This window comes from Argopecten irradians, chromosome 15 (assembly GCF_041381155.1).
Source record: "Argopecten irradians isolate NY chromosome 15, Ai_NY, whole genome shotgun sequence".
In the NCBI taxonomy this organism is placed as follows: Eukaryota; Metazoa; Mollusca; class Bivalvia; order Pectinida; family Pectinidae; genus Argopecten; species Argopecten irradians.
Window position 1 is genome coordinate 10976100 of NC_091148.1, and position 24204 is coordinate 11000303.

A 24204-nucleotide genomic window follows, 5' to 3' on the forward strand; every position below is an offset into this window, starting at 1 on the left:
GCGAATTTGGATTAATCCGCAAATTGAGTGAAATTAAAACCCCCGCTAATATTAGCAACTGTACAGTATTATATATATAAAATCCATGAGAAAGATTCAGATACTATCTCATGTAGAAATCAGTATGATGAATCCAAAGCGGGTAAGCCAATCGATGTAAACGTTGTTATGTACAGTATACCTGTGATTTACTCAGCGGGAAACAGTTATGACGAAGGCCGAGCGCTGGATGAGAGTACTGAACATCCGAGTAAATCGCCAAAGCACCATATGTCAACATCAGAGTGATATGCGATAACGTTTTCAGGGGATGCAGTTTTATAGGACGTGAACTGATACATCTATACCATTGTAGTCAATGTAGAGTACCTGATGAATGCATCTGTTTTACCTGTGTATTATCCTATAACATAACAATAGGTTGCCATCATTCACCTGATCTATTATGTAAAAATTGAAAAAAAATATATTACGGATGATGTTTTGATATACTGCAACGATGGCGATGCGATGTTGCAATCTTTGCCGTGCCGTGTCGTGTCATATCGCGGGGAGTTTCAGTGTACAGGTAAACGCCGTGGAGTCGCTACCCACAGGACGTGACACACATCGCCAGTCTACTGATGGTATGCCAGGTCTGAATCAGGTAGGAAATTGATTTCAGTATTTTTCATTAATATTTGATGATCATCAGCCTGTTGTTATCCGTCTGATCTCGATTAGGTGAATAAATACACAGGTATAAAATCCCAGGTACTTACCGCCATCGACCGTGCGTTTACAAGTTTTATCATCTATTCAATACACTAATGACCAAGAAATGCCGTACCGATGTCCTGATATCAATATGCTCTTTCTGTGAAATGTTTTTTTCCGCGGGTGAATCTTGAAGCTTTCGCAATATATTGTAATTTTGAATTTCTTTATTTTGATATCGATTGGGCGAATATACCTATGGTATCTTAGATCTCGAAAGTTATCGAAATTTATTGCTTATCTTGAATTTCTTTGTTTTGATATCGGATGACAGAATGTATTTATGCTATCTTTGATCTCGATTGCTTTCAACATGTATTGCTTATCTCGAACCACTTTATTTTGATGTCAAATGAGATACTTTACCTATGCTATCTACAATCTTGACATCTGACATATATTGCTTAACTTGAATGTCTTTATCTTGATATCGAATTAATGCATCAATGTCATCGTTTGCTCTGATACCAACAATACCATTATTACCTGAGATTTACCTGTGATTTTACACTATTGATATTTTAAGAGATAGACCTATTTCCCTATCAACACATCTTGACTCTATGAAGCTACTCTAACCTACCCAGAGTTGCTGTTCGGGTGTTATTGTCTTTGAATATTCCTTCTTGTGAGACTTCGGCGGCATGTTTCAGTGATATAGCACTATAAAAAGGGCAACAGTTCCACTATACAAGAAGATACAACATTAATATACCGCAGTCTCCCAAAACACGCACCTCACACAACATACACGCAACACACCGCATACATGGGAGGCCATCCGTACATGACCATAGCTGTTAAGGTTAGGACGTCAATTAATCAAACAAACAAACAAAATCTTGTGAGACTGTCTCCATGTTAACCTTTGTAAAAGGATGCCTAACATAAATTAAACATAATTTAATATCATGTAAACAAAGGCCCGCGATATCACAAAGAGACACAACAGGAATATAGTTTATAATTGTCATAATTCAAGGAGATTTCGTAATCTCCTCAGTATTGGAGAATTTTTTGTTTTGTTTTGCATTTGTTCATCGCGAAGAGTGATGAACTATACAGCTTCATTTTAATCATGGATATTCATTCACAATATAATTTAAATTTGAATACAGCAAAATTGAATGCTTTGCGACCACAGTTCAATGCAATTATACAGTGTTATTTTCTCACTGCACGTACACTTTCTCGTTACGTTCTTGTGACACCGTCCCCATACAGCACTAGAAAATGAAGCTCGAACGTTTATCTAAACAAGGGCTCACTAAAATCACGTGCAGGGAACGTGCTATAATGACAAAATGACGACAGTCCTCCACAAGAGTCTACAACGATAGCCCTTCAAACATCTAAGTCGAGACGGTATCATGATACGTCATCACTTTGTAGTGTTTAAATTGTTCTGGTAGCACAGTCTTACTTGTGTATTACAGGTGTCTCCATCCTTCAATGACCTTAATTATTTGTTCGAACATAAAGTAAACAAAAATAAACTTTAATGCAAAACTTTGCTCATAAGGACGTGCAGGATATTGGCATGCTTATTGCAGATGGAATTCGATAGGCTCCTCGACAATATGTACATCGCACACAAGTACACCATTCTCGATACTCCAGGGGTTAATATCACTGACGTTATATCCGACCCTGGACTACCTCATAGTAAAACTGGAGTCAGTTCAGCAGAAAAAACCTGACCAACCACAGACTATCCTTTGAAGATTACAGTCAAACCCAGTATACATACATCGAAGGATCCAATTTCCTGTGTTTTCTGCTGCGTCCAGTTTTACTTTGAGATAGGTCAGAGATGGATTTAACATCAGTGATAGTAACCTCTGTACTATAGGGGATGCAAATATCCATACGAAACAATTATGTTATTACATTTTCTGCAATACATATTATGTTACCTGTTGCCATTTTCACCCTGTTCTCCCGTTCGTTTTTATTCTGTAGGTGGATAAACGGAAATCATTGTTTCTTTTGCATGCTCTCACATTAACATTAATTTCTCCTTTCTATACATTTCTGTTTGTTTGTTTGTTTGATTAATTAACGTCCTATTAACAGCTATGGTCATGTAAGGACGGCCTCCCATGTATGCGGTGTGTTGCGTGTATGTTGTGCGAGGTGCATGTTTTGGGAGACTGCGGTATATTCATGTTGTGTCTTCTTGTATAGTGGAACTGTTGCCCTTTTTATAGTGCTATATCACTGAAGCATGCCGCCGAAGACACCAAGCAACACACCCCATCTGGTCACATTATACTGACAACGGGCGAACCAGTCGTCCCACTCCCTGTACGCTGATTTCATTACTGACAACATTGTCATATTAACTGTCTCTTGGTATGCCCTTACGAACTGACAACATACTAAATCAGCTATATTTTTAAACTTAACAGAATTTCATATGCCCTACGAATTATAACTGTGATGTAATACAACATATTCTGTATTTGCTTATTACAGATGTATCTGTTCTTACGGATAGGTATTGATTATGACGTCATGCGTTTATGAGCGTAACGTCATAATTTTTGGAGAAAATGACATGAATTTTCCTCACAAACTAATGACGTAATAATAGATACCTATTCGCAAGGTAGGTAACTCTGTAATTTGCATAGGACTGAATATAATGATAATCTTATGAATGTTAAAGTCTTTAATCATCACAACATACGATACTTCCTATTCTAGATTACTTACACGGGAATCATCTCTACCGATGTACGTTTATTGTTACTAATGATTGTCGAGAGTTAACCTGAGGGCATCGATTGATAATAAGATTCCTACTTTAATACCCGAACTGTGTTAATGACATTATGCTTTATTTGCGAAGCTGATCAAGGGGTAAGCGATAAAACATATCGGAAAAAGCTTTCTGATGTTTTCTGATTCAGTGCAAACATTGACGGTAGGTATACTGCTAGGTAAGGTAGATGTTAGGTAGGCTGTTTTAAATGAATTAAATAGTAATGTTGATATTCTGTATTTGCATATTACAGAGTTATATGACCTTGTGGATGTGTAAGTTTTGATTGTTTCGTCATGTTATTGTGAGTGTAGAATCATAGGTTTCGGCGTAAACGACGTGGTCTTTACTCACAAAGGAATGACGTCACAAGGGGTAGCTACCCGCAAGGTACATAACTCTGTAATACAAATACATAATATATGGCGGGACGTCACATGCAGATTTTTAAACATTTGTTTCATTTCGCATTTTATTGATAAATATCGTGCATGTTGAACCGATAATTTCAAATGAATAACTTTAAAACTATGAAGAGGATATCTAATAGTCACAAAGATGAAAATTCGTTGAAATAAGACGATTTGCAAAATATTAAAAATACCTACGACGCCTAGGATGCCGAGCCTAATTAAACACTCAGCTTAATGCAATAGAAGCAAACCGCAGACGATATTGATATAATAAATATATTCGAAATGTTCCAACCCGACATCATACGCCAACACAAGTTATAGTTTAATTGATTAAATACATGTTTTGTGTATTCATCGCGTTATATACTTTAAATGATGTCTAACCATAGCCAAATAAAGGCTATATTCAAATTACCTTCACAATCCAATTCCATCTTAACAATCTTAAAGTGACGGCTGGTGTTTCGGCAGGTACCATCAACCCAATTGGAAAGCAATTAAAGATGCACCACCGCCGACATAGCATAAATATACCAATATAATTGGTATTTAATCGTGTATATATGTGTCTAATTAACACAATAATACATATAAAATAATTTCTTTTGTTTTTGATACATGCGCGACCAGTTCTTCATTCCATATAGGGCATAATGCCGTGGATTTTTTTTCGGGACGCAATTGAATATTTTAGAAATATTTTACCTTGAAATTAAAAAAAAGAAGAAGCTCAAACTTTTTAATGGTGGTAATAGTATAAAGTAAGTAACTTTTGTAACTGAAGAAAAATACTAATTCGCCTGCTCCTCTTTTTCATAAGGAAAAAATACCATTCGTCAGCGGTGGAACATATCAATGTTATGTATGTCGTAAAGTTAAAGCTCACAAATCAAAAAGACTGTTTAATTTATAATTCACCATCAGGTATGTTTAAGAAGTGCTGATATTGCCAAAAATGATGTACATGCAATGTTCGTCCAATTTTCACTAAAGAGAGGACATATTGTCATACCAGGAAACAAGACTGGTTTTAAACCTCATTTCACATTCCTGTAGTATTGTCACTAACTTTTAAAGTGGCCATTTGACATGCTTGCAGGCATTTCCACATTAATGCAGGCATTTCCACATTAATGCTTATAAATCAACAAACATATTCGGTTGTTCTTCATTTACACAGCTGATTTTCAAACACGACAAAAAATCAGGTCAAAATTATCTACCTGATATGTGTATATACAACTTCAATGTTTCTTTATTATTGGAAGACAGTGGTAAATAGACAACAGTGAGTTTCGTTTTCGCGAATGCGTGTCGTCCATAAATTATGCTCAGAATCTATCTATTTCAGATTAATGCGGTTGGTCAATTGGTTTCAAAATAACTAGTACTTTGTTATCAGTATTTTGGTTTTGAAAAGGGGATGGTTCAGAGGTATGAAGATAATTTATTTAGGGTTCACATATTATTGACTACACACAGACGATTCTTACTTTCCAACAGCTGAACACTTATTAACGAATTTACGCAGGTAAATGTTATTTCCCAACAGATGAAAAATTAAAAATAAATCCCAACAGCTCATATTAATGACTTTACAAAAATACTGCATACTTCCCAAGAGCTGATCACATATTAATAGATTTCTGGTAATTCATTACGTGACACAATGATGTGTACGATTTAGCCTAATATATAATCGTGTATTTTTAAATGATTTTATCAATCTCTGTCTTAGCCATTGTTACCCATAAAAATCATAATTGTTTAAGAATCATATAAAGATCTTTAATGATGTAATTTAATACACCAACAAGTCTTGTGACCAACTAATGAAGACTCGGCTCATCAGAAAATCGATATATATATCCTATGAGTAAACAGTCTAGGTGAACTAACTGGGGCAAAATGCAATAAATGTGCTCATCATGCGGTTTTGTCTTCTGCTTGTTAATATATTTTGTCATCAAATTTTAAACGATTTATAATGTTTGTTAAAAAGTAGAACGAATACAGTAAAATACGGTTATTATTTAATTCCCATAAACTCAGTTCGTAATATCGAAAGCATATTACATGAATCTTGACGGGAAATTGAAAACGTTATGTTATAGTCACGACTTCGTTGTAATAATGTACGTGATAAATGTGTATGTTGTACATTTCTATATAATTTTATGGCATTTGTTACACTCATCTCTTTTGATTAGATCTTTGAGGTTATTTTTCCATAGACCGAAAGAATTTGTACGTCACGTATTATGACGTCATACATACAGAACGGTTTCGCATGGAAATTTTAAAAGCGGCACAGTCATTGGCCAAACTGAATTATTGGATAGAATATCAATGCGCCTCAACTCCGTTTGTTTTATTGTAAAAGTAAGTAAAAACACGATGATTATGCATAATTAGTACCTGATTGGCTTATCTGAATTAAATCATAAGCATTATTCTCGATGTCTTTTGGGGTTATGAAGTCATAGAAAAAAAACCGGACGGAACTTCTTTTTCATAGACAAACTATACTATTAAAGTTATATGTGCCGTAACTGGGGGAAAATTGGCATGGTTATTTTTTTCATTAGTCAATTGAAAACCATACGGTTTGATGAATTAATCGGTGAAAATCATTCAAATGGCTTCAGATGCCTTATTTAAACGTAGAAGTTACAACACAAAAATGACATGTATACACTGTAAAATTGTTGTTTGTTATGCCTTTTGTATGTTTAGATGGCAACTTTCCTGCAGAAATCACTTTACAATTACTAATAACACTGTGGAAATGTGACATGAAATTGTTGACCACAATTTGGCTTCATGGTCTGACCACAGGTACACATTTCGCTTCACCATAGATGTACATATATAATGATTTTTAATAATACTGCTAAAAATAATTTTTTCTGCTCTTATTTCTATTTGTAAAATTAAAACCAATGCATTTAAAGTACTGTAATTTTCAAAATGTAAGCAATTATTGGTGATGAATAACATATATTAAAAGCTTATCTTAATTCGTTGGTATGAAAAATGCGACACATAAATTTAAAGTTAATACAATTGTGGGCAATACAACACACTGATCTTGTTACATGATTAATCTGTATTGTCTGTCTCTCCGTCCTTCCACCTGTCCGTCCGTCCATCTCTGTCTGTTGTCCGTCCGTCTGTCTCCGTCTGTCTATGCGGATGTAAGTTTCCAGACGACAACTTTCATGTTTGTGAGGTCAATGTAAATATCACTGTTGCATATTGCCAACATTCTGATGACGTCTTTTCTTTTAAAATTGATTTCCACCAATTGACAGACGACGAAAATAAGGAAATGACTTGCGGAAACTGGCAAAGGATATGTGTTGCTTCAGCGATACTCAGAATGATTAGTCTTTAATAAAATTTGTTTAACGTTTTATGACTATCAATATCGCTTTGATAGCTGTGTTTTGTTGTTTAATTGTTAGACGATTGTGTTTTGGGATAGTACATTCTTTATTTGTGTCTCTTTGCGATAGTGGGAACTGTTACATTTATTTGCGCAACCTCTTGGAATCACACTTTCTGTCTTAAAGACACATGAGAATACATGATCGTAATGGACTGATCGTGAAATATACCGTATATTCAGTTATTTTCGTAGGTAAACATTTACATGATTTGATCTTAAAACAGGGATATTAGATTTTATCGGTTTTAAATTTCGCGATATGGGTTTATGGATATATGTGATTCAATCATTTAAAAAAATATGTTGCGGATCAAATCAAATCGCAAAAAAAAACATAATCATGCGACGGCAATACGATATCCTACAAATGTTACCTCTGAATTAATTACGGAGAATATATTTATTTTATCCATATATCATCAAGCGAACCTACAATACATGTTTCTATTGTGTACTTGATATACTGATTCTAACATAAATTCCTTTTGTTTTTTTGTTATCAGATTTCAAGTTGAAATAGATATGTATCGATCTACGGCACATATGGCGGCTATTCATAAAACCAAGGAGATTTTTTTGTGACGACTGTAAATTGTCGGAAGTGAATTGTTTATAATGAGTTCAATAACAGAGGACAGTGGGAATGCAAATGAAACGGAAACGGCTGTTGTAAGTATTGATGATGTGGAATCAATCCAAGATGTACCGAACGAAAAAACTAAACAAGTTACCGATAGTTACTCGGAACAAAAAGAAGAGCAGTTGGAGAAATTGCAATCGGCCATTAAAGCGGAAACAGATGCAAAAGGTTCATCGAATGCATCCGACAAGGAAACGAAGATATTTGGAAATGAATTGAAAAATGTAGTTGATAGTGGAAAAAACCAAGGAGTTCCGGAATCAGATACATGTCAACCTGTTTATCTAGAAACGACGTATTTCGGGTCACCTAAAAGGAAATTGTCGGCCGCTGACATTGTTCTTGAGATTCATTCGACACTGAAACAGGCGAAACTTGCGAACGGTGGAAACTCAAAAACAATAGACTGTAAACTACAAGGGACTGTTAGTGTCCCAACGATTACTCGGAACATCTCTTCAGCATCCCAAAGGACAAATGGTTTACCGAATTCGGACCATTCGTCTAGGGTACATCCGCGAGGGATTTTAAAGAATACGAAATCTGAACCTGTGATTATTGTAAATGAACCAAGTGAGAAATTCAAGCATTCCGACTCGACTGGTGTGATTGAAACTTCAAAAGTTGAATGGCCTAAATTTGGAAAGACAAAGTTCGGGAAAATCGGTACAAGTGCCAATTATTTTAGGGTAAGTACAACGTATGTCATCGATTTGGTTTATACATGTAGAACGTAAGATTTTATTAATATTTGAAATGAATAGAAGCATATATTTGCAAATTTTAATGCATATAAAGCACAGGCGTGCACGTATTTATCCCAACCCTGGATTAATTAATAGAAAAACTAAAGACATTTCAGAATACAGAAACATCCTACTTTAAAGCTACACAGTCAACCACAGCAAACCGTCAATTAATGCTTTGATGGACACCAAGTGGCTAAACAACCTAATCTATGGCACCATTTAGTTTTTGGGGTCCTCATATGAGAAGGTCACTATAACTAGGGCGTTATACAGGTGAGGGCACTGTGACATTAAATGTTCGTCGAATGTTATACAGGGGAGGCCACTTTGACATTAGATGTTCCTAGGGCGTTGAACAGAGGGTCTCATTATAATTTAAGACGTTCGTTGACATTAAATGTTCGTCTGATGTTATACAGGGGAGGCCACTATGACATTAGATGTTCATAGGGCGTTGAACAGAGGGTCTCATTATAATTTAAGACGTTCGTTGACATTAAATGTTCGTCGGATGTTATACAGGGGAGGCCACTATGACATTAGATGTTCATAGGGCGTTGAACAGAGGTTCTCATTATAATATAAGACGTTCGTTAGGTATTACACAGGGGTGGCCACTGTGACATTAGATGTCCGTAGGGCGTTACACAGGGGGTGCCATTACGATATTAGATATTCGTAGATCATTATAGCGGGGAGGCCACTGTGACATTAAATGTTCGTAAGGCGTTATACAGGGGGAAGCATTATGATATTAGATGTTCGTAAGGTATTATACAGGGAGGCGTTATGACCTTTGCTGTTAGAACAACATCATATAGGAGAGACCGTCCTTAAATGACCTTGGCTGTTGATATGACGCCATAGAGAGAATGTCACCCTAACACCATTATCTGTAAATTTGACGTTGAATACATTACATTTATCACACTAGGTCATTAAATTACCATCAGTGTTAATACAAAACAATATGTTTTACAAATGTAAATAGGTTGGCGTCGGCTGATTAACAGCAGGACAATGTTCCGGCCAGTCTGACCCTGAAAACTAGGTACATAGATGATTGAAATACACAATGTAATCAATATCAAACATAACTTAAGTACACAGATCGCTGTCGGTAAATGTCTGAGAGTTTGTGTAATCGACTCGCTTTAATCGATAAACTATACGGTAATGTATAATTCTGGCTTTCCGCAGCCTAGGACGTTACGACAGAAATGACAAATTTTAGGAAACAAAAATATCGAATTGTATTGCCATTCATATTAATTTGTTGACAGAAAAAAAACTACTCATGAGATAGAAATAGATCAAAATCAACCATTTCTCCCATACCTGACAGGGTTTTCCCGCGGTTGCTAGGGAAAAGATAACTCTGTCTTTTACCGGGGTAGGGAAAAGGCAGCTCACACGCGCTAGACAATGACGTGACGTCATCAATACATACGGTATCTATTGTCCGCGACGTCATTAATTTTTACGCACTACGACGTTCCTATGATGGCGGCGCTTTGGAAATACTTCTAAAAACTGCATTTTCACAATGTTTCGCGAAATTATAGGAGAAAAAGAATCAAACATGGGTCTGAAAAGTGGACAGGGATATTTTTAACCCTCGTAAAAGATGTTGGCCGCCAACCCTCGGCAAGCCTCGGATTGACCAGCCAAAATATTTCACTCGGGTTGAGATATCCCTGTGCACTTGACGGACCCATATAAGATTCTATTAGTCCACCAATAATGCATAACCTGAATTCATATATGTTCATTATGATGCTCAATTTGGAAATCCTGGCAACCAATCAATATCTTAAGTTTTCATAATTATAACCCTTGTATGTGGCATCTATCAAAACTCTGTTTCTTAAAGTGAATAGTCGGGCAAAGAAAACCAGTCTAAATGCATTCATTGGCCTTCCAAAACATATTAATACGACGGTCAAGTTCTGCTTAGTTTCCCAGTTCTGACCATTAAAGTAAAGAAAAGCTGAAAGCATTGAAAGCGAGGCTGCGTGGAAATGTAACCACGGACATTGTGAGCCGGGAGGACGTTTTAGAATTTCCATACTTTAAATTAATTTCTTCGTACGCAGACAGATTTTGACGAGACATTTTATTTTTCCATTTCATAAGAAATTATACTGGATACGTTCACACCATTTTTACCGACTTTAGCCATCCTTGCCCGACTGTTCACTTTAATATTGCTGTGAAGAAAAAATCCGAACATGGCACGAAAACCAATGTTATCATGACGTCACAATAGAAACGTCGACGTTGAGTATTGATTTAGAAAAAAATTAATCCATCGGAAAATCAATATAATCGTACGTTTAAACATATTTTATGTTATGTAATAAATTAATTTTAAGCATCGATGTGACTATTTTTCTAACTTCATCGGGTTTATGACTAAACTTTGTTCGCATTTAACAATTAAAGGATTGTTTGAATGCATTTATTGGAGATATAAATGCAATCTGGGTAGCAGATAGATATTCATAGCGCCCGTTATGTTATATTTACATTTTATTTCTTGTTCAAAGTGTTCAAAGTAAAACACTATTTAGATGCGAGTGAATATTTAAATTTAACGCTTCAGCCATTTAACCTCAACAGCCAAGTTCAATGTGATAAAAAATAGTCCGAATAAAAAATGAAAAGATAACAAATGTTCAATGTTTTTCAATAGCTTTTCAGTTTACTTTCAATTATCCAGACATTTAAAAGTTTTTTTATGGTTCGTTCAACTACAGTGTCAATTTTCCCGCGCAGACTAACATTGTGTTAGTTAACAAGACTCAAATCCATTTATATAGATATTACTTCACTAAGTCTAGGCTGCATTCATTGGCTCATAATGCAGATCACGATTATCATTAGAGTAATGGGAGTCGCAGTGGCAAAATGTAAATATTGCGTCATCAATGCTTCATTGACATATCTTCTTCCAGGAGACAAACCTGCTTCCGACAGCTCATAATGATACCTTTACCTGCATTACGTTATTGTGTTGCTATATAAATTTTTTCATGTTTCTAATCACACATGGCAGTGGTTTCATTCAGGTAACACCAGACGACATGACTTATGTCGGTCGGACACAAAGTAAACAACAGCTATATTATGTCTTTGTTGTAGAATATATTTAATTAGGGCCAGCCATTTGTAATTCTGACAATCTCGATGGAAGGAAATGGTCTATCAACTTCAGTATATACAATTAAAACGATGCAATAAAACTCACAATTTTTTAAAGCTTAAATCACGATTTAATAAGAAAAGCAATTTTCCCTGTGAATCTGAATAACAAATTTCCTGTAAATGGACATTTTTCACTCGATTCAGGTAATATTGACTATGGTTTGACAAGAATTGTTTAGTGTACATATGAAACGCATTTCTCAGTCTGTCCCATCCTTGACATTCAGGGGTTACTATCACTGTTGTAATATCCAATCCATGGTGTCATTTGTCATAGCTAAAATGAAGGTTATGTTTGCGATTACAGATAAGCAACTGATTAAGTCATTTGATGTACACAAAATAATCGAATAACGGTTTATTGTTGTAGACACTATGACTTATACCCAACACTAAGTTGGGTGTTAGTCTTCGTAATCTGAAGTTTTACTATGAGATTGCCTAGGGGTGGATATACCAACAGTGAAAGTAACCCCTGGAGTATCGAGGATGACTTTGTCCTTACTCACATAAAACATCGACCTAAGGCAAATATTTTTTTCTCGCCGCTCAGTTTCTTTGTTAATAGGTTTTTATAATGAGGGAGAAAAGAGGAGATGATTAATTGATGTTTACACATTATAGTTATCACTTCCTTCTACCGACCGGAAATCAGTCTTCTGTCTCGTACATTCAGGTAATACTCGTATCTGACTGAGGATGGTATAGGACTGGTATATATAATGAACTTTTTCTCAAGACTCTACGGACGTCAAGGAATTAATATTGATGCTATATCTGATTAGAACATATACACTACGTTATGCCATTACGGTTAGATCAAGGTGTTGTCGGAATATAAATTCCAATTAATATGGCAATTTGATGCAACCCATGCTACTACCGTATAGAGCTTTTGATTGTTTTCTTATTAACTATTTGTTTTTTGTTTGTTTGTTTGTTGGTTTGTTTTAGTTTTACGACCCATTGAGAACAAGTGTCATTTTGGGCAAAACTCTAAGATTAAAGATCATCATGGTGCAAATTTAAAAATTTTGTAATTTAAGGTAGAAAAATAGTCAAGCGCGTTCTTAATTATCTTCTGTGTGTTAATGAGCATTTAAAAGGTTGAGAATTGTAAACAAAAATAAATTAAATTAAAATAACCAAAATAAATAAACAATTATATTGGGAATGGATAAACGATAACGTGAATTTTATTTATCAACCGACGGTCATGACTACATGATGGTATGTTATATCTATAAAAAAAGCCATTCTTCACTGAAGCATATATCATTCATTGTATCATTAAATGCAAAAATGGAAATCAATGATTGAAAGATTGCTGAACTATGTCCCTAAACTGTTTCTATTGTTCGCATCACAGTTCATTCATAGTTGTGATAAATCTAGAAGCACCCTCTAAAAGCAACAAATTATTATACACCAACAATTTCATCATTATATGTCATACATGGACATCAATGATCGAAAGAACTCAGAAATATGTCCCCAATCTGTTTCTACAACTACATGAATATTATTACTATGTACTATTGTTATCATCACAGTTCATTCATTACTATGGCAATCCTAAAAGCACCTTCTAAAAACAACGTGTTACCATTTGACAGCCACTTCAGACAGATGTTCACGCCTGAAATCTCATCCAGTTTGATATTTTGAACCCCATTAATTTTCACTTGGCTACATTAGAGACCAGACTCGTGTTTACTCGACCGTGATATCGATTTCGACCAACTCCCGGTGTTGACTGTTAGTGATAAAATGACAAAGCCTGGTTAGATTGACGCATTCCCACAAGAATAAGAGCAGATTTTATCTACGCCTTTTTCAGTTTACGACGAAATCATCTACACTAATAACAAACAATACAGTATTGTTAATTACAAAAATGGAAAATAGTTCCCAAAGCGTACTGTTATATATATTAATCATTAAAATTGAAAGACAAAATACCTTTCCGGAGCAAAATATAAAAGTTTCTTAAAAAACATTAATAACATCAGAAAAATGCGTACCGATGACCTAAAATAAGGTTACGACACCAAACATATGCAAGATTTCCTGCGTAATATATGAAAACAGTGGAGAGTCAATTCGCTGTTTTGCCGTCTGGCGCAGTGATAGTCAACTACCGCCCGGTATTTAGGACGACGGCGGGAAACATAATACGACCCGCGTTATGAAAATAAACATTTTATTTATTTTAATCAAACCGTTCAGAAGGTGATGATAAATGTAGTATTAACGGAAAGTTAATAATTTTTGTGACACTACAAAATTATCGATCTTGTTTTACATTCCAATTTTAAAAATTTAAAGCCGTACTGTTATATATATTAATCATTAAAATTGAAAGACAAAATACTAATGATAACAAATTTCCTTCACAAAATACGTAGCGTTAAGCTGACAAGTACAAGAGTTCACATATTCTATAATCAGGTAAAACCGCGTCATATGGACGCAATATGGCGATATCATTGTTTACTGAGAAAATGGATTCGCTCAAAGAAGCTCAAATCTGACTTCTATGGTCCATCAAGTGACAAAGTCTCGAACTGCGAACATTTGCAAGATGTTGCATCCATTTGACCATTTGTATAGACAAAATCAGGGCTTTACAATAAATGGTCCATAGATTTTTATGACAACCTTAGTATTACTATGGATACTGTGGTGAGAACACCTTAAATGCTCTGACATTGCACAATGTCAACAAAAGGCAGAATAGTGGTATGTGTAAATATTTTGTTTATTTTTTTTTTTCATGATAACATATTTTGTGTATTTGTTTTCTTTTGTAAAATTTACATATTAATGTTAAATTGTTTATTTTATATTTTTTCATATATACGCTTTTTGTTAATTTCTTTGCTCTTTTTTTCCCGTTATTACATATTTTGTTTATTTGTTTGCTATTGTGAACTTTACATGTTATTATTATCATACTGTTTATTTGTTTGATATTTTGAAATATTGTTTTTATAATTTTTCATAATTACACATTTATTTTGTTTATTTCACTGCTATTTTAAATTTTTTACATAATTACACATTCTGGTTGTTTGTTTGCTTTTTCCGGAAACCATATGATATCCCTGTGAAATATGCAAACGCTTTGCTTTTTGTCATTTTAGAGCACAGCACATTAACAAACGTTTTTTTACAGGTCTACGTAAGTAAAAATACATGCTATGTATTTTATTATTAAAGATGCTCCACCGCTGACAAATAGTATTTTTCCACTATCTAAAACAGGAGCAGATGATTTAGTATTTTTCTTCAGTTACAAAAGTTACTTACTTTACACCATTACCACCATTGAAAAATTTGAGCTTCTAATTTTAATTCAAATTAAAAGTATGAAAAATAATTAATTGCATCCCGAAAAAAATCCGTGGCACTATATCCTATATGGAATGAAGTACTGATGGAACATGCACCAAAGGCAAAATAAATTATTTTTTATATTATTTTTTTTGTGTTAGTTAGACATATATATATATAATCAAACACCAATTATTGTTCAAATGATGAATATCCTTTATGCTCTGTCAGCGGTGGAGCATCTTCTGCTAATTTATCGTACATGCAACGATATAAGTGATTCTAGCCATTCGAAAACATTTCAGACCACCCAGGAGTTTGTCAATCCAGCCTTTGAACTAGATGAAAACATTCCGTCCGACTCCAAACTCTCCGACATTGTGGACTTAGTGATGAAACAGCAAACTGACCAAGGTCGCTACGTTCATCCGTTCGGACAGAATAGCCTTTACTCGACTGTTTTTCTGGACGAGACGCCCAGGACAATACAAAACACGGAGAGAATAGTATTTTGGCTCATCTTCGTGATAATGCTGGTGGGTCTTGCTGGTGCTATTATTCTCATGGCAGGTAAGTTATCAATATTTCGAAGTCGAGTGGATCAACAGATGTCTTAGTTATTCGAGTAATGTACGAAAGATGAATTTCGCTTTTATTTCGTTTTTGCTTCATTCGCCTATTTATTGAAATCCGCGAATACAAAACAACTATATATCGCATAGCCAGTAATATTCGCGGACCAACATTTTCTTGATTTAATCTTAAAAACGAGAAAATGTTAGCGATTTAAAAAAATTTCGCGATATAAATTTTAAAGGTACATTATTCAAGCATGTCTCATTATCAGAAATTCATTGACATACCTAAGAGCGATAGTTGAAAGAATGATAGGAATTAATGAACTGTGAAATTTAACTTCCACGAAGGTGTCTTTATAGGAAACCGCAAAATATCGATCCCACGAATTTATGACGTTATACAGTATTCGAGTTTACTATGACGTCACGCTACCAAAAATAGAATGCTATCCAGATTGAAATGCTTTTAAAGCATTTGATACTTACTATTTACTTTGCAATACAAACTAACAAGTACTGTCCCGAACAAAACTTGCTAAAAAGTCAAATATATCAAGTTAGCTTACTTCAGCCCAGTTAGGAATTTTCATACTATTTCATAAATACGAACATTATGATTAGTACCTCATATAAGCTCGTAATAATGGTTCTTACCTGCCCTTTTTATTCATGTTGTTCGATACATCCATAGTAAGATTACCCCAATCCTGTTAGGAATTTACACCTTTACTTTAGTCTATTTCAAAACGAAGACGAACGCTATAATTATTACCCCATATAAGCTCGCACTCCCCCCCCCTCTTTCTCTCTCCCCCCCCCAAAAAAAAAAAAGCTACAACAAAACGCACTTTACGCGCGCGTTGAACCTTCGTATGTGTTTGGGTTTTATTAGTTAAAAGTTAACAGCCAGGGGGCATTTCAGGTTTGTTGGTAGCCCTGTGCCTGCATAGATAGCTATAGTAACAGTGATCATCATTCATTTTATTATCTTGATTGTAATCAAGTTAAGTATTTTGTATGAAAACTGAATTTAATCGTCCAAAGGTCATGAAAGCGAGCACGAGTTTTTGGCATAAGGTTATCGAGAAAAAACACCGAACAACGTTCAGCACCTTGTAACTGTCAAACATGGGATTCTAGTTAAAAACCCTGATGTGAAGGGATAGTGGTAATATATAAGCACAGCATACTTACTCGCTATGTTTTGATTTGATAAGTCTAACCCCCTGTTAACAGGTGGTGGAAGAAAGCCGGAGTACCCGGAGTAAACCACTGACCTGTCAAATGCCCACATGGGATTCGAACTAGCAATACAAAGCTGGATGATTAGTTGTAATATTTCGGCACACCGTGAATACTTGGCACAGATAAATATCTTGTCGTCTGCTTTCTTATATGATCGGTCATGTGACACCGACATTACAAAATAGAAAACTCAATTGACCTAATCTACCTGTTTAGAGCGACTTCTGATGTTCATAGAAGATTTATTCTTATACTTGTACAGTGGGGCTTTAAGTGCATGCAATTCACAGAAGAGATGCTAATAACCTATTCACCCCTGAAGACGCAGTTAGATTATTCCAATTCAATGGTTGGAGTAGTTCATTCTGGAATTTCAGGGATGAATGCCATCCGAACTAATTAACCCGGTCTTACATAAAAAAATACCTATTAGGGAACGTTATATCTTATATCTTATAAATCTGTGCGTGCTTCAATCAATTCAATGAAATATATGAGGCTTGAATTTTTCCTAGCACATAGATACATTTTGTCACCCGCACTAATGAACAAGTGTTACATAACAACATCCATTAGCGAACGTCATATCTTCATAAAACATAAAGCTTTGATTGCTTCAAGTAGCACTGTGGAATATATGAGGTTTGATTTTTTTACCTTTTATAGCACATAAGCGGCATTTAAAATGCTTCAGGGAGAAACCTTGTCAGTTGTGAAGAGCTCGTTAACGTTACACTTCGACACTTTAGTAGAATATATGCATGACGGGTAGCAATTTCACGCAAAACAGAACAATCTTATAATTATACCACCTAACATTTAGAAAATTTGAAAAAATAAATCTTTGCATTTGTTTGATTTTTAATCCCAAATCGTCAGCTCTGTTGTAATTCACACTACCAACAGCTAAAGTCATTTAAAGACTTTAAAGACGGCTTTTTGTGTGTATTCAGAATATTTTATGTGAGTGATGTGTGGTTGGCTGGTTGTTTAGGTGGTATAATGTCATATTAACAGTCGCGGTCGTTTAAGAAAAGTCTCCCTGCTTGCTTTGTGTTGCGTGTACGAGAGTTTGTATGTTTTGGCGGGCTGCGGTATAGTATAACTTTTGCCCATTTTATAGATCTTTCTCACGGAAGAATACCGACAAAAACAGAACAGCACACCAGACAACAGACAAACCAGTCGTTTCACTTTATTAATGCAGAACATTAAGCAGAAAAATAACCATTGATGATAGTACATATGTATAAATAACGAAATAGTTGATGACCATAACTTTGAGTAATGACTTGAACGAAGAAATATAGATTCTAAAATTGGAGGCATTGATTCGATATGCTATATATCAAACCCTGCGTAACCATGTATTAGCCAATGCGAGTATAGGAAATAATCGCTTATCTAACATAGGCGGATATGATTGCTTTACTTTGCTTCACTGAGTTAGAGAACAACCAACTAGATAATTTTACATAGACCACAGTCTTAAAGTTTGTTGAAGTTGTATGGTCTATAACTTCCGCTCTTTTTTGTCATCGTGAAAACTGTCTAAGTGTTATACCTATTTTTCTCCGTGTGTTTAGTTTTAAACTTTCTAATTTTACCACTTTTTACAAAGTTGCGGCACTGGAAGTATTACATGTGAAAAATAGGGTCGAAAGATGCCGAATCATTCCGAACTCTTCCGAACGTCATCGCGACAATCTCGAAGAAACAAGTGAGTTGTGAAATCAAGAGAAAATGTCACAATTTTTCATAAACAAATCATGTGGTCGATCTCAGCAGACTAGATTTACAAAGAAAATAATGCTCGCACATTACAATATTTGATAGACACAATATTTTACGGCAATGTGTGAATTGGATGTTTCAAATACTCATTCTGTGGACATATACCAGCATGATATGCTCATATTAGCCAGGAGGAAAATGTAAACAAACACAATTGCGCTTACGCTAGTTACCTGGGTCACCACGTGCGGTCGTGTCGAACGCCAGTCACGTGATACTATTCGGAATCCGACAAAACCCGAAGTCACTGAACATGGCGGTGATTGAAGGCGCTTTATTCAAAACAAGGAATATATGATACCTAGACTTTGGTTCTCTTATAGGCCGACATATGCTTTTGAGGAGCTGAATCATCAAGTTACGTGTCAATGTTCAAATATCAAATGTTTAAGTGACATATCGTTACAGAGAACTTAGCATGAAAATATAACTTGTAAGTTATGTAATGTATTATAAAAAAAACTCAATATTAGTTAGCTACTGTGTTCTATAATTCACTATTAAAATTGATATGTTGAACCTAAATCTCAATCTGAATTTCCAAATTCATATCATGGTTATCTAGGAATAATTACTTGTCAGAAAACATTTTTACTTTTGAAATTCATGATTAGCCAACTAATCAGCAGCCGGGTCAAATATCTATCCTTGGCTCAATTTTGTTTACATATATGCCATCTCGAAGTTCATTTTTTTCATTTAGTGGGGTGTTCCCTGTTAATTACTGTCTACATAGGTTGGTGGTGGTATGTAGGTTATATTTGTCCTTGAAATATGCCAATGAATTCAGAGAATACATGTACAACTCGGGACCGAAACAACTCACCTCTCTATTTTTTTGTTAACTGCTTATCCTAATTGATATCAACCAATCTCAGTATTTTCAGTATTGAAAAGAATTAATTTAAAGTGTCAATGAAAGAAAACACCTTTCATAATGCAATAACTGTATAGCCATTGTTTATGCGAATCTGAACTAATTTTAACTGGGCTCTGTTGTTTAAAAGAATGACTACCTTAATCACACGGTAAGTGAAATTTTCATTGTTCTAGGCAAAATTACCATTCATCACTATTATCAACCATATTATCGGAATGATATACAAGATTTACAATAAAACCGTAATTAAAAAATGGGGTCTGCGGTGGACTAGTGATTATAAGATGTTCCGACATATAACCACAATCCCTCCTCCTCTTGGTTTTGAAGTCTAATTTCATAAGACAGTTGTCAGATACTGACTGTTAGGTGCTTTTTCTCCAGGTACTCTGGTTTTCTTCCACTACTCTGACTGTTAGTATGTTGTTAGAATTATAAAAATTAAAAAAAAAAAAAAAAAAAAAAAAACAGCACAAGGTCACTCACAGAATGTTTTACACGATATACGATACAAAGAACGCATTCATAATACATTTGTAGGTTACGATTGAACTTGTCATTCACATGGTATGTTGGGATATGTATAACCATTACATTGATTCATCTCGCGAAATTGGATGAATCTGCGGATTTTGCAAATTGAAAACCCCCGCGAATATGACCAACCGTACAGTATGATATTCAGTAAAATTATCCAATGATAACGATACATTTTCATATTACCCCTGAAAATTTGATATCGCCAGTATGTTATCTTTAACAACATGTGCAAATATATATTATTTCAGATTAATTTTCTATCTTTCAGAAATGTACAAACTGGATAATCAACAGTATACAGTTCTGGTTAACACAACTATAGCTAGTTGATGCATCATGATTGTTTTGACTGACAACGAATCCCGCCTTAATGTACAGCTCGAGAGATACTTGATGAGAGATCTGATAGTCTAAAAGGCACGGAGAGTATGTTTACATACGTGCCAACATGTCTGTTAATGTTACGGCTAATTGTCCTTCAGAAGATGAACGGCCAGTCCTTAGAGGCACCAATATGTAATCATGAACTGTATCATGATTGATGCAAGCTTGCCGGTGGAATATGTCTGCTCCTTTATCTCTGTGCAAATCCATACACGCTTTGTTTACCTGTATTTAGAGTTTGTCTGATCAGCATTTACAAACAATTAGGGAGATATTTGAAGGTAATTATCAAAGTTAAATTATTACAACTAATTACGTTTTAATTAAAAAAAACTCTGATTTTTGTGCATGTCACCAAAGTTTACAATCTGATTAAAATAAAGATCCTTATTATCACAGCGTTAGATAACAGGATCTGACAACATCAAATTAGGGGTCATGTTCAGGTGACCTTTTGAAATGACCAATCAAATTGCTGCTGCAAGAATCTTGAGTGTGATTTAAGGGGACGAAATTGTTTGAAAAAGCTATCGAAATATCTTCGTGTAGAAGTCATCTCGCCCAAACAGCACAATAAACCTAATTTTATATGTATACTGGGACGAAATGGCGCTGTAAATTGATGTAGCAATGTATAGAAAATGCACTGGATCTGAAGTACAAGTGGTACAAAGGTCATCCGAACATGACCCCTTATGGGATGTTGTCAGATCCTCTATGGAACGGAGGGTTAAAAGGATCTGTATTCTGTAATCAGATAGCAAAGTTTACTTGTTATGAACAAGCCAGTTATAATTGTAGAACACGATTTGTTTTGTTCAACTATGTTCCAAATTCAACAATACCGTGATTGACAGTTATAATCTGGTCGTTATGGCAACGGCGAGGGACCCCAAACAGCTGACTGCAGCTTAGCTTATGTTGGTACATGTATTGCCAAGAAGCAAACATGGGGCAATAAACGATGATACATTTTGTACTTCAGCTGCAACCTTGGACAAAATATCATTAATTTAAGTTTCTGTACGTGATGTATATTTTACCGGTAAATCGTGTGCGTATTTCTTTCTGTAAGAAACGACAACACTAACAGTCTATAACTGTAAACCGATTTGAAATTATTTTCCATGCGATCAAATTTCGCATATATAGAGGTAGAGTTCGGTAAAATTAATCGCCGCATTTTTTTCAAGTGCAGGTACTGACGAATGATTTGACTTTAAATCACAAAAATTATGACTCGCCGATATGAAATGGTTTACAGCATAGTTTCGTTTAAAGCCAGATTTTATTTCTATATAGTAAATATAACATGTCTTCAATTGATGTATTGGAAAATTTTTAAGTATTATAAATTTGTTATTTTTATAGTTTAGCTTTTTTACCACTATGTTTATACTACAAATGTTCATATTTGTCAAGATATTTGTTTGTTTGTTTGTAAACTTCTCTTTATTGCATGGTATTGATAAAACGCCCAACACCGATCCGGGGCCAAGTGAAAATCGGAGACCATTTGCCTAGTTTCGAGACATCACTTGAGACATAACCGAGAAGGTTATGCAAGAGGATTGAAGAACACTGAATTCTGATGCCCATCGTGAAATTGATCCTACTGTTGGATGTACACCACTTTCTAAACTGTTATCTATTGGGTATCGTCAGAAAGTCCCTAGAGTGGCTGATGAGCACGGCATTATAAATCGGTGCCTATTGGGTATCGTCCATAATTTTCCGAAATGTCGGCTTAATACGACTCGTCAACAATTCTTGAAAGTTTCTGATGAACAAGTGAAGCGTTTATGATGTAAGCAAGGGATTTTTGTTCAGTCCTTGCCTTAAGTACATGTAACTAGCTTTTGTCCATTGCAATACCGTAATTTGATTGACTCGATGTAAACAAAACATACGTTAAATACATGTACGCAATCATATCATGATAATGTATACAATTGTGGATATTTTATATTGCATCTTTATATAATTAAAAAAAGATATCGTTCTAATGTCTTTATTTAAAAATCATTTTTCTCTAAGAAAGTGTTTTTATGCATGATGTGTTTGATAAGTCAAGTATGTTTCGAGGCGGATTCCAACACTGACCGTTTTTGAACATTTTTTTCTGGGTATTAGATTACATATCCGTTGCAGAGAAATGCCCCTCAACTTATCTGATATATTTCTTAAATGACCATATGAAGGATTAATATAGTCGTTCATCCTTTGCGTTATTACAGGAGAATCTCAATCCGAGGAGTTAGATTTTAGTTGTCTTTTTTGTGCTCAGAATTTGCTCGTCAATTAGCATTGTCAAAACATGTATAAAGAATACTCGTTAAAAGTAACGTTTTTGAAAATAAAACAAAAAATAAACCAAGAGTTGTTTAATCTTAAATGTAGTGAAACAAGTATTTGTTAAATTGTGCTGTTAATATAATGTCTAGTCTAATATTTATCTTTTTTTTATGATCAGTTAATTAACATTTATCTTTTTTTCGTATTATTATTAGTTTTTATCCTCCGTTTCATCGAAACGGGGGATATTAATTTGGGTTTGTCCGTCTGTCTATGTGTCTGTGTGTCTGTCTGTCTGACCGTCTGTCCGTAACACTTCGTTTCCGTGCAATAACTGTAACAAATGTTAACCGATTGTCTTCAAACTTGATGACAAAGTTAAATGCCTTAAGGACTCGACCAAGTTCGATCGCGACTGACGATGGACCTTATTTTAGTGGAGTTATGGCCCTTTGAATTACTAAAAACGTCATTTTCTGCAAATTCCGTGCAATAAGTGTAACAAATGTGAACTGATTTTCTTCATACTTTGTAACAAGATTAAATGCCTTAAGGTCTCGGCCATGTTCGATCGCGACTTTCAACATACCTTATTTAGCGGAGTTATGGTCCTTGCTTAAATAAAAAGTCAGATTCTGCCACTTTCGTACAATAACTGTGATAGATATTAGCCGATTTTCTTCAAACTTCGTAACAAGTTTGAATACCTTAAGTGCCTAGCCAGGTTCGATCAAATCTTTCAGCGGATGTTATTTATCAGAGTTATGAGCATTTAATTTACTACAAATGTCATTTTTCTGCAGTTTTTGTGTTTTAACTAACAAATGTTAAAACTATACATATAAAGCTAATATTGTTAAAACTTGGTAACAAAGTTAAGTGCATTAAGGGTTTAGACAAGTTCGATCGCCACTTTTGGCAGATTTTAACTATCAGAATTATGGCCCTTTGATTTGATAAAAAAAATCATTTCCTGTCACTTCCATTCAATAACTGTAATAAATATTAAACGATTTTCTTCAAACTTGGTCACAAAGTTAAATGTCTTACTTCCGAATAAGACTATTTTTTTATTTTTTCATGTCAAGCGTTTGAGAGCTAAGAATCGTATTCCGAAGGTTGATATCTCCAGTCGCATCCCAAAGAGATTGAATGATTCTTTTCTT

The 24204-nt window shown here is 34.8% G+C and overlaps 1 protein-coding gene across 1 annotated transcript; it reads left to right on the plus strand.

Annotated features, from left to right (window-relative positions):
• The first annotated feature begins 120 nt into the window (after positions 1 to 120).
• Positions 121 to 22749, plus strand: LOC138309348 (uncharacterized). Its single transcript, XM_069250527.1, has 4 exons — positions 121 to 646; positions 7894 to 8719; positions 15628 to 15892; positions 20628 to 22749. The coding sequence occupies exons 2-4, from the start codon at positions 8006 to 8008 to the stop codon at positions 20687 to 20689; spliced, it is 1041 nt and encodes a 346-aa protein (XP_069106628.1). The 5' UTR covers positions 121 to 646; positions 7894 to 8005; the 3' UTR covers positions 20690 to 22749.
• Positions 22750 to 24204: the final 1455 nt, after the last annotated feature.

Coding starts and splice junctions, on each gene's coding strand:
- LOC138309348 (XM_069250527.1), top strand. CDS start 8,006: ATGAGTTCAATAACAGAGGACAGTGGGAATGCAAATGAAACGGAAACG. Junction 8,720..15,627: donor CAAGTGCCAATTATTTTAGG/GTAAGTACAACG, acceptor AAAACATTTCAG/ACCACCCAGGAGTTTGTCAA. Junction 15,893..20,627: donor TGCTATTATTCTCATGGCAG/GTAAGTTATCAA, acceptor TCTATCTTTCAG/AAATGTACAAACTGGATAAT.